This window comes from Lissotriton vulgaris, chromosome 10 (genome assembly GCF_964263255.1).
Source record: "Lissotriton vulgaris chromosome 10, aLisVul1.2, whole genome shotgun sequence".
Taxonomy (NCBI): Eukaryota; Metazoa; Chordata; class Amphibia; order Caudata; family Salamandridae; genus Lissotriton; species Lissotriton vulgaris.
Window position 1 is genome coordinate 155,923,075 of NC_141698.1, and position 11,408 is coordinate 155,934,482.

The following is an 11,408-nucleotide window of genomic DNA, read 5'->3' on the forward strand; positions in this document are numbered from 1 at the left end:
TTCACAATTGTGAGAAGAGTACCACTTCTCGTGTTGGGAGGATTTGTAGACCACTCATGTATCTGAAGGACTTTGTTTCTTGACGAGTTTTTCTAATATTCATTGTGCCTATATCTCACTGTTTTCTTTGACCTGTGGTTTCTCTTTCATTCCTTCTCTTGTTCCTTTCGATGATTTAGTTCTTCCTTCTTTTGCCTTTCTCTCCTTTTGTTCCCAGCTCTGTTTCATTGTTGAACGAAAGGGGATGTGTTATGCTGGCTCGCGCTCCCGCACAACAAGAGCTCGAGGATACATTGTGCTACAAGTTCTCGTGGGCTACATTGGAATGGAATATTGGCGTTTCGAATGGGCTGGGGAGGCAGTTTGTGAGAGCGGTTTCTGCGGGCTGTTATACTGGACAAGTGCTGGGGTCCGTCTTTGCCGTGTTACTAGAATAAACCACCATACTCACCTGCATCGATATCCCGTGTGTTTCTTCGATACACAACAAGTGGTAATGCTGCAGTGGTCAATTGTGTCTCCGAAGTTGAAATCAATTGCATGAGCATGAATGCATAAATACTGTTACTAAGTTATCTGTGGACGTGGGTCAACTTGATGTTACTGTAGAGGGTTGCGATCAAGATAAGGGTATTATTGCTAAGCGCAACAGACCCTTCTGTGCACTTAGATTTGGGGATGTGGATGTGAAAGTGTTAAGACCAGGTGCCACTGTTCCTGTGATGTTGGTGGAGAGTAAGCAGGAAAGTATTGATCAAATCCTGGCTAAGTATCCCACAGTGTTCTCTGAGGGGTATGAACATGAAATCATTTTAAAGGATGGGGCAATTCCTGTAAAACACAAAGTAAGGGATGTTCCTTTATCTGTGAGGGATGACTTAGCAAAACATCTGGTTCAGCTGTGCAAAGATATTATTATTGAGCCTGTTGATGCAGCTGAATGGGTCAGCGCTGTTGTAATTGCAAAAAAGAAAAATGGACAAATCCATTTTTTATGTGTCGACGCGTTCATTAAACAAGAACATTGTGGTGGATGATTGTTGTGTCCTATGTAGAAAGACACCAGGAGCCAGGATGTATATTTAGGTCTTCTTTAATAATCTTCAGTTCAAGTTACAGCTCTCTTGACTCCAGCCAGCCTAGTGTGGTACCAGCCCCACCAGGAGCAGCCTGCCTAGCTGCTCAGCCCATCTCCAACTGCCACATTCATCCCACTCAGACACCCAGGCATTCCACGCATCACAGGCACACCAACATTCTAAGACCGACTCGCACTCTGGCTGAGCAGCTAGAGGCAGCAGGGCTAGAGTACATTTTATACATTTAAGTAGGGTATAACATTATCCCTTCTTCCTTAAACAAAAGCAAAAAGGAAACGAGAGAACTAAGCATAGGTAAAATAATGGAACGGATCTCAAAGATGCAGCTAAAGCATCAAAGAAGATAGAGCCATAAAAACAAGAACAATCAATAATGGTACAAATTTCTAGGATGCAGCAATGAAGACAAAACATCACAGGAGAAAGAACCATTAAGTAAAGAAAGGATGGTTAAGATACATACAATTGAATAGCAATATCCCCCATCCCCTTTAAAAAGAGATTTTGAAACATTTTGAAGCGTAAGCAAAAGCGTAACATTACAAGAAATACAGTTTGTATCATTTCGCTTCATATAAAGTGACGTAATGTACTATAACACAGAGGTAAAAGACCCCAAAACACAAATGCTCAGGAGCACAATAATGAAAAGTGCTAAAGGTAGAATACCCCGCAACTTCAATCCCCAGAGTAAGGGAAACTAAAATAAATGGGTCGTCACCCGTAGAACCTAATTATACTAAAGCATTTTAACACCATAAAATAGGCACACTAGAAAGCCCACATGTGACACGCCGGTGAACACCCGAGTTGTGCCTGACAAAAAGAACTTCCCTTGGGTAATAGGATACAAAAGGTAAATGCACACTTACACACAAACTGACAAACCTCAAGATGTGGATGTACAAGTCACTGCCAAAGAAATCACTACAAAGAAGAAGAATAGCTGGTGGCAGAAAAAAAACAAAATCTCACCAAAACTCACCTCAGCATGCTAGACAAAGAAAAAGAGCATACCCAAAAACATTACCCCGACACATGAAACGGGCAACACCCGGATAGTTAGCAAAACAACAGTACTTCAGAATGTTCCGAAATAAAACATGCTCAAAATTACATTACCCCCAATCATAAAATAAACAGAGGGTTGTTACAAATTGTAACTGGAGTATTAAAAAAAACAACTCGTAAAAGAAATCGTTCTTGCGATGTGTAGCAAGTATTCAGTCAACTGTTGGAACAGAAATTCATCAACAATACCTTCGACTTCAGAGAAACGGATGGCCTTACAAATGAAGACGATAAAAAAGTTGTGAAGATTCCTCATTGTGCTCTGCCCTCATGTCGACTTCCACAAACTTTATTTAAAACTAACACTGTGGATGTCAAAAGGAAGCTGTGTGAACTTAATCTCTGCTTCAAACAGGAACCACAAAGAAGAAAAACTATAGCGGCCACCAACCACAAGATGGCGGCACGCTGTTGACGTCCTGCAGGGTGGCTCACGGTGAGTCCTTGCACCAAACGTCCACAAGGGCCAGACGACGAAGTTGAAACAGCCATACATGTCACTCTGAAGAAGCTCGAACACAGGGAACGTCGCTGGAAGACTGCACGGGACTCTGTAACTGAACAAGGTAAGCGCGCCCGCGTGTATGGCTTGTCTCGTGATGAGATTAAATTTTAAAATGAGGATTGCGGGTAAACTACCAAAAGACCAAAGCAGCCACACACCATTAAAATAAAGTAAATTGGCTTATCTCTGTACCAGCACAATTAAAGAGTAAGACTGGGGAACAACGGTATACCAACCGGCTTGAATAAAAGAAAAGACGCAGAAAATGTCCACTGCCCACCCTGTACTTTGGGAATCACATGGGCTGGTTACTGCGTTTGCTCCGGTGCACTTTTGAATCCAGACACATTCCGTTAAGTGTCCAAATAAAGAGGTGGACCCACACCCCCATAAACAGCACACTCCCAAATAGAAGATAGTCCAACATAGATGTACTATAATCCAGTAGAAATAGGAAACAGTCACATTGAAGAAAATTCTTGACAGGCATAAATCCCATCCTCGTCGCCAAGAATATGTTGTGTCCTATGTAGAAAGACACCAAGAGCCAGGATGTATATTGTGGTAAAGGAAAGATGCAGAGTCCACTGGATAGGTTAAGATCCTTTATTGCAGGTTCCTTCTAGGTTAGATAGACAGGTTAAGTTGTAAGGGAAACCCCACCAGGAGCCAGCTGTTAGCAGCTCAGCCTTAGATGACCAACTGCCACAGTAAGTAATAGAAAGGCACAGTGAGCTAGAGGGACACCCTGGCATTCTATGATATCATAGATAACGTAGTACAGTCTAGCCAGAGAAGAACAGTGGAGAGGACATTTACTACACATCCTCTTCCCTTAAGGAGTAATAGCAGAATAAAGGAATGATCGGCAACAATACCTCAAATGCAACAATCAGCAGGGAAGTACACAAATAAGAAGAACCAAAAGTAAGAGTGTACAACATGAGATGACGTTAGCATGAGGTATCATTAGGAGAGAAACGAACATAATATATCACATCCCCTTCCCTTAACGAAACAGCAAGGTTTCGAAAAAAAAAAACAAGACCAACAGCTAAGTTAGCTGCAGACACTAATAACCTCCCCACACATGGGTACACCACAGGGCAGAGACCCTGGGAACAAAAAAAAAAAAAAAACTATCCCTGATAAAGATGTGCTGACACCAAGATGTATGAAAAATTCACAGCACAAAATCTTACCAAAAAGAAGCCCTGGCCAGTAGCTGCAAGAAGGTAGACTTCGAAAGGAAAATAGTGCACAAACCATCTCCACCAAAAACAAGGGGGCAGCGCATAGTATGGAGAATGGACTACCCACAGACACTGAACCTCCCCTGAAAAGGGTACACCACAGGACAGTAATCCTGAGAATTAAAAAAAAAAAAAAAAAAACGTTGACTACCCAAAACGCACAACCTCCCCCGAAAAGGGTACACTGCAGGGTAAGAAAGATAACCCCGGGAAATGGGGCATGGACTACCCATAAACACTAAACCTCAAAGGGTACACCGCAGGACAGTAATCCTGGGAAAAGACATAGGGCATGGACTACCCGCAAGCACCCAACTTCCCCCCCAAAAAAAAGGGTACACCGCAGGATGAAGACAATAACCCTGGGACAAACTATAGGGCATGGACTACCCGCAAACACCAACTTCCCCAGAAAAGGGTACACCGCAGGTTAAAGACAATAATCCTGGGACAAACGATGGGGCATGGACTACCCATAAACACACAACCTCAAAGGGTACACCGCAGGACAGTAATCCAGGGAATAGACATGGAGCATGGACTACCCGCAAGCACCCAACATCCACTGAAAAGGATACAACGCAGGATAAAGACAAAAACCCTGGGACAAACTATAGGGCATGGACTACCCACAAACATCAACTTCCCCAGAAAAGGGTACACCGCAGGATAAAGACAATAACCCTGGGACAACGATAGGGCATGGACTACCCACAAACACCAACTACATGGGGAATGGACTACCCACACAGAAACCACCTCCCCTAGATAGGGTACACTTCAGGAAACCAACCCTGACAATATGGATGAGCATACACCACTACATGGGGCATGGACAACCCACACAGATATCACCACACCATACAATGACACACTTTGTAAAGAAGCAGCAGGAATTTCCCATGCTAAAAACACACTTCTATACAAAACAAAACTGTGTTAAATGATACACATTTAGGCGTTGAGAACTGTTACACAAAAACATTGAAACAAAAGCTCCGGTGAGCGACCTCTCACCCGGGGTCTTTGTACTCTGCTCCCTGCAGACGCTGTGGACTAACATCAGCCAAAAAGAATGTGAAGAAGTCCAAGAGTAAAGTCCCTTCCACTCCGTTGCTCCACACTTCCCTTAAACACAATGTCATGGTCAGCACCATGAAGAGAATGCAGAGATTTCCAAATATACACAGGTGTGTATATCACCGAAGGAAATACAAACGCGCTGAGACTTGTGGATTGACTGCAAACGCTACGAGTGGTAATTGTTGCTATAGCGACTTAAACAACCCAACATATGTATCGTCATGGAAAAGTTATTCAAATTCCGAGGTTGAGAACAGCTGTGGTCATAGTTCTGAAGAAGCAGACTTATTTAGATGCTCACGCAAAGAAATGCGTCACGGATCAATTACTCTTCCTGAGGAGTGTAGTCATGGCAACCAAAAATGGCTTCTCGTGCGTTGCGCGCTGACGCGTGTATGAAAACTGCCAGGAGACTGGTGAAAACAACTTGCGCGTCAGAAAAGAAGAGAAGCGCTGTAATTGGCCGTGGGCTGAAGCGTCACGAAGGAGTTCACCAACACCCTCTGTACGTTCCAGTACGTCATCAGAAGAAAAGAAGGAGAGGGTAGAACAACACGGACAGAGGCACGAAGAGACTGGAGAAGAACGAGGTTCTCCAACGGAAACACAGAGTGACAGCTGAAGCACTCGTAACGGGGTAGGCTACAGAGATACTAAAATAAAGTCAACTGTGAACCTTGGCAGACTGAGAAGACGAACCGAAAGGGATGTGTCGATCTTCACTGCGCACAGCAAATCAGTCTCTCAGCATCACGGCAATCATGTAAAACCGCGCACAAAACAGGTCTCTGTCTAACAGTACACGGAAGAATTTACAAAACAGCTCTCTGTCCAACGATGTTGTTGGAGGCACGGACCAATTAACACCTCGACTTTTAATAATTCCTCCACGTAATTACGTTTCCCAGACACACAGTAGATCAACTGAAACAGTTCACTCACTTGATGGTAATGTCCCACAGGTTGTAAGTTGACCATACAGGAGCAGATACCATATAAAACACACGCCCAGGGTGCAGGCTGTCCAGGTGTGATAGGACACTGGTGGGGTCAGCTGGGCGTTACCTTCTGTGTGAAAATGAAGTGTCTTTGAAAGTGTTGAATTCTTGAGTTCCTTCCTTTAGCTTGAGTAGTTCCTTAAGTAGTCTTTATCTTTAGATCACACGTAGGTTCATCCTTCTAAGAATCGTCGCCAAGTTGTGGTAAAGGAAAGATGCAGAGTCCACTTGATAGGTTAAGATCCTTTATTGCAGGTTCCTTCTAGGTTAGATAGACAGGTTAAGTTGTAAGGGAAACCCCACCAGGAGCCAGCTGTTAGCAGCTCAGCCTCAGATGACCAACTGCCACAGTAAGTAATAGAAAGGCACAGTGAGCTAGAGGGACACCCTGGCATTCTATGATGTCATAGATAACGTAGTACAGTCTAGCCAGAGAAGAACAGTGGAGAGGACATTTACTACATATATTTAGGTCTTCTTTAACAATCTTCAGTTCAAGTTACATCTCTCTTGACTCCAGCCAGCCTAGTGTGGTACCAGCCCCACCAGGAGCAGCCTGTCTAGCTGCTCAGCCTATCTCCAACTGCCACATTTATCCTACTCAGGCACGCATCACAGGCACACCAACATTCTAAGACCAACTCGCACTCTGGCTGAGCAGCTAGAGGCAGCAGGGCTAGAATACATGTAATACATTTAAGTAGGGTATAACAATTATCATCCCCTACTTAAGATCAACGTGCTTTTAACCACTTTAGAAGGAGCAAACGTGTTTAGCAACATCTCTTATCACCAAGTGTCCTTGAAAACGTAATCACAAATTCTGACCACTTTCATCACGCCTTATGGGTATAAATATCTGCTGTTTGGTCTTGCATCAGCTGCAAGCGTTTTTTTAGAAGCTGAAGTTCAGGTTATTCAAACTCCAGAGTGCTTGCATTCCAGGATAACATCCTCATTTTTAGGTCTCGCCTGTCGATGCGCATGCGCATCGAGCAAGCGAGACTATGGGGGCTTATCCACTCTTTGTCCAACTTGCAAGGAATCGTGGCGATTCCTTGCAGTGCCCGTGACTTTTAAGCTCAATGCGCATGCGCATTGAGCTTAAAAGCGCGTGCACATGCCCCCAGCCGCCTGCCTTGCCTACTCTCCCAGCTGGTGCCGCTCCACCCCCTGCGGCATCAAAGGCTTTCACGGCCGGCCGGCCGGCCATGCTTTCAGTTTCACGACCGGCCGGCCGTGTGAAGTGCATTTCAAAGCCCGCTCTCCCTGCTCCGCCCCCTGCTCCGGCCGAGACGCATTTCTCCTCCCCCCTCCCCACAGCAATGCCCTCCTAACAACACACAGTGCTCCCTATTTTAGACGAAAAAATTAAATCAACCTTTTACGGGGATACGCACTTTTAACCGTTAAGAGGTTTTTGAACTGTTTTGCAATCACCATCGACTTTTGCCCTTTACAGTAATGGTTCCGTGGGATGTGATATATTATTTTTTCCTCTCTCAGTTTCGTTCTTTGCAAACAGATCTTCGTTAACCGTCGCGGATAGTGCTCAGAATGAGTGCCCCTGCTGCTTTCACACCCCCTCCCCGCTCCGCCCCCTCCCCTGCCCGCCCTCTGTTCGCCGTCTGTTCCCTCAGCCGTCTGTACCCTGCTGCTTAACACCCTCTCCCCCGCTCCGCCCCCTCCCTGCCATGTCGCATTTCTCCTCCCCCCTCCCCTCGGTGACTTATGTGAATAACCGTGTCTTTTTATTCAGATGTTTTCGTGTTTCGTAAGCGCCAGGATCCACTTAGTTGTATTGTTGTCACTGCTACTGTACATTTACAAGAAGTGTAACATCCTGTATTGGTCCTCCCCACGAGCGCGTATGTGTGGAAACGTCTCACCTCCCGATCAGAATGTCTTTGTGTTTCAGTATGCTGACATCCCGGGGACCTCCCACAAGCTTTCATTATGACTGCCACACGCTTGTGGCTTCATTTAGATAGATTTCATTTGATAACTATGTCAGATTCTTTTTCTTGATGGTAGGACTCTTGGTTTTTCCTCCGTCTCAGTTTAGCAGGCATTGTTCAGTCCATGTCCAGCTCCTTAAGTGTTTACATTTTGACAACTCCTGTGAAAAAGGTCGTTGCTCACGAAAATCTATAACCGAGGTGCAGCACTATAACCTGGTCTACCGCAGCCAAGAAAGAGACCAGCACTCTGACCACATTGCCTGCAGGCAGCCACCCATCGAACTATATGTACTTTATTAGAACCTACAAGTCTGCCCAAGCACAGCTAAAGCTGCCCGTTATCTCTGCACAGCATTTGTATCCCCACCACAAAAAATACATCGCTGCGTTTTGAATATTCTCTACCACGTAAAATCCTCAATCCATGTACTGTAACACGCCTAAATTGATTAAGCCTGGACAGCTTTTATGGAACGTTAAGGAGGCTTGAGCACGAAATGCCTCAAACACCAAAGTAATCCCAAAAGCACTTAGCGGGATGGGAGACTTTGCACCCACGGGGTTACATAACTGCGAGTCCATCGACCGCACCGGCTCACCCGGAGCTCAAAGAAGAAGGCTCACAAGTTGTTGTTGTGCGTACACACCAGCAACCATGCCCGTGTTCCTTTCGCCTGCCCCCGTACAGAAAAATGCTACAGTTCCTGGTGAAGCTGAGGAGAGTAAGAGTACAAATCATGAGTAGGGTTGCTAACGGAGGAAATGAAATTACTGAACTGAAGTTCCTTTAAACGTGACCAGCAACTTCTGAGATACAATATAACTGACTCAAAACAAGATTAATGCATTATTTAAGCATGCTGACTGTTTCCCTACTTGCGTCGAAGTGGAAAGTCCCCGACGATCTCTGTTCGATCTTTAGTCTGCTTTGCTTTCACTTTCTTTTAAGACAGTAAAGTTAGCATTTCCAGGAAAGGAAGGACACCCACGCGCAGTACATGTGAATGCCCTCACCCTCACTCACCCTCACCCACCCTCACTCACCCTCACTCACCCATCCTCACTCACCCTCAACCCCTTACCCTCACCCTCACTCACCCTCAACCCCTCACCCTCACCCTCAACCCCTCACCCTCACTCACCCTCAACCCCTCACCCACTCACCCTCACTCACCCTCAACCCCTCACCCTCACCCTCACTCACCCTCACTCACCCTCAACCCCTCACCCTCACTCACCCTCAACCCCTCACTCACCCTCAACCCCTCACCCTCACTCACCCTCAACCCCTCACTCTCACTCATCCTCACTCACCCTCAACCCCTCACCCTCACTCACCCTCAACCCCTCACCCTCACTCACCCTCAACCCCTCACCCTCTCACCCTCAACCCCTCACACTCACTCACCCTCACCCACCCTCAACACCTCATCCTCACTCACCCTCACCCTCACTCACCCTCACCCACCCTCAACACCTCATCCTCACTCACCCTCACCCTCACTCACCCTCAACCCCTCACCCTCACTCACCCTCAAACCCTCACCCTCACTCACCCTCCCTCACCCTTCCTCACCCACCCTCACCCACCCTCACTCACCCTCAACCCCTCACCCTCAACCCCTCACCCTCAACCCCTCACCCTCACTCACCCTCAACCCCTCACTCACCCTCAACCCCTCACTCACCCTCACCCTCACTCACCCTCACTCAGCGCAACCACAGCATCTTCACTAAATATATTTAATAAACTTTAAGCTATTGGCAATATAAATTAAAATCCATTTTATTTACGTATTAATTATTAATTGTTTTTTAAAGCCATTGATTTTTTTTATATCAATACATATAAGTCACATATAAGTCCCGTTAATACAAAACATGTTGCTTTACAAATGCTAGAGGTGTCACATTTACAAAAATTATAACTATTGGCTTTGTAAAGAAGAAAGCTATTAATTTAGCTATTTAGAAAAAACAACACATAAATAAAAAACAAAAAAAAATAACACCTATAGCTCAAACTTTACTACTGCGAGACCTATTGCATTTCCAATGCTTGTTGGTAAAACTGTTGAGCAACACAATCTTGTTTTAGATCGTGTATATAGTATTTTATCTGAGCATGGCATGACTGTATCTAGAGACAAATGCAAGGCTCTTGATCATTGGGGTGGAATATTTGAGACACTGTAGCATGTCTGAAGAAGTCAAACCTAAGAATTATCTTATCAAGGCTTTAGGAACCCTACCAGCGCCTTGAAACAAGGAGGGGTTGAAATAATTCCTAGGTCTGAGTGATTACTATTCAAGATTTGTGATGGAATATGCTACACTTGCGGAGCCCAAAAAAAATGCTTAGGACAAAAGAGAAATGTAATTGGGGACCGGAACAAGAAAATGTATTTTTTAGTATTAAGGAGTTATTACCTAGTGTGCCTACCCTGAAAACTTACATCAGTGGTCAGAAATGTGTAATTGCAGTTGTCGCCAGTGTTGTAGGGTTGGATGCTGTTTTATGTCAACGTGTTGACACGGTTATGCTGCCTGAAGGATGTGCTCACCTATTAATCTCAACTAAATGCTCAATTTACCTTTTCACTTCGTGCCTTCGTTGTTCAAGAAGCGGCAACAACCGACCCCCGGGTGAATGGTGTTATAAATTGTGGAATAACTTTAACTCGCTATGTCAAAGGCTTCCCAACCACTTCAAAGGGTCGTCAACCATCCTCAAAATGTTCGCCCCTCCAAAAAGTTGTCAATTTAGTTGACCAGTAGAGGGCCACTTAATATCTTACCTTGGTCCTTCCATTGTGTCACTTTGCAGAAATAAAGGCCTCTCCCAGACAACACCGAAGTAAGAAAGTGGTTTAAAAGAAGGGGATTACTTTGTTTCTTCCAGTTAGAATTTTCCCTCCGCTAGTAGAGCTATAGAACGGTTCTTTGTTGACGTCACGATACCACTACCTTTGCCATCATCAATGTCAATCAAAACGTAAGAGTTAAATTTGAGAACGCGCCGCTCACTGCCTGTCATCTGCAAGCAGACCCTTCTCTTGTACACTGATTGGTTCTATCATGTGCATACAGTTCGCCGATTGGTTAAAGTTGAGCAAACGATATAAACACAAAAAAGGGACACAGAGTCACGCCCCCACGGAAGTAGCCGTAATTCTGCACCCTTTGAATATTCAAAATCAGAAACGACGCACAAAAACGCCCTCATAATTTGCAATTTTAACGTCCGTTCCGAATATTTATAAAAACTAAACATTTTCAAGAGCATTGCCATATTTTCGGCAAGCAGAAGAGTGACAAAATGAATACGTGAGTGTGCATTTATCCAAAGCGAGATTTCGTACCAAGGGCATGCGGCAGTCACAGATGAACAGACTGGACAGTAAATCCGACGAAACGGAAATACTACAAGTTTCAGT

At 44.9% G+C, this 11,408-nt stretch overlaps 1 protein-coding gene across 1 annotated transcript in view; it reads right to left on the minus strand.

The window, feature by feature from the left end:
- PMS2 (PMS1 homolog 2, mismatch repair system component) overlaps positions 1–11,036 on the minus strand; it is a 152,910-nt gene extending 141,874 nt beyond the window's left edge. Inside the window, exon 1 of the mRNA XM_086940740.1 lies at positions 10,770–11,036. Coding sequence (XP_086796866.1) covers positions 10,770–10,783 — 14 coding nt within the window. The 5' untranslated portion in view covers positions 10,784–11,036. The remainder of the gene's footprint in view (positions 1–10,769) is intronic.
- Positions 11,037–11,408: the final 372 nt, after the last annotated feature.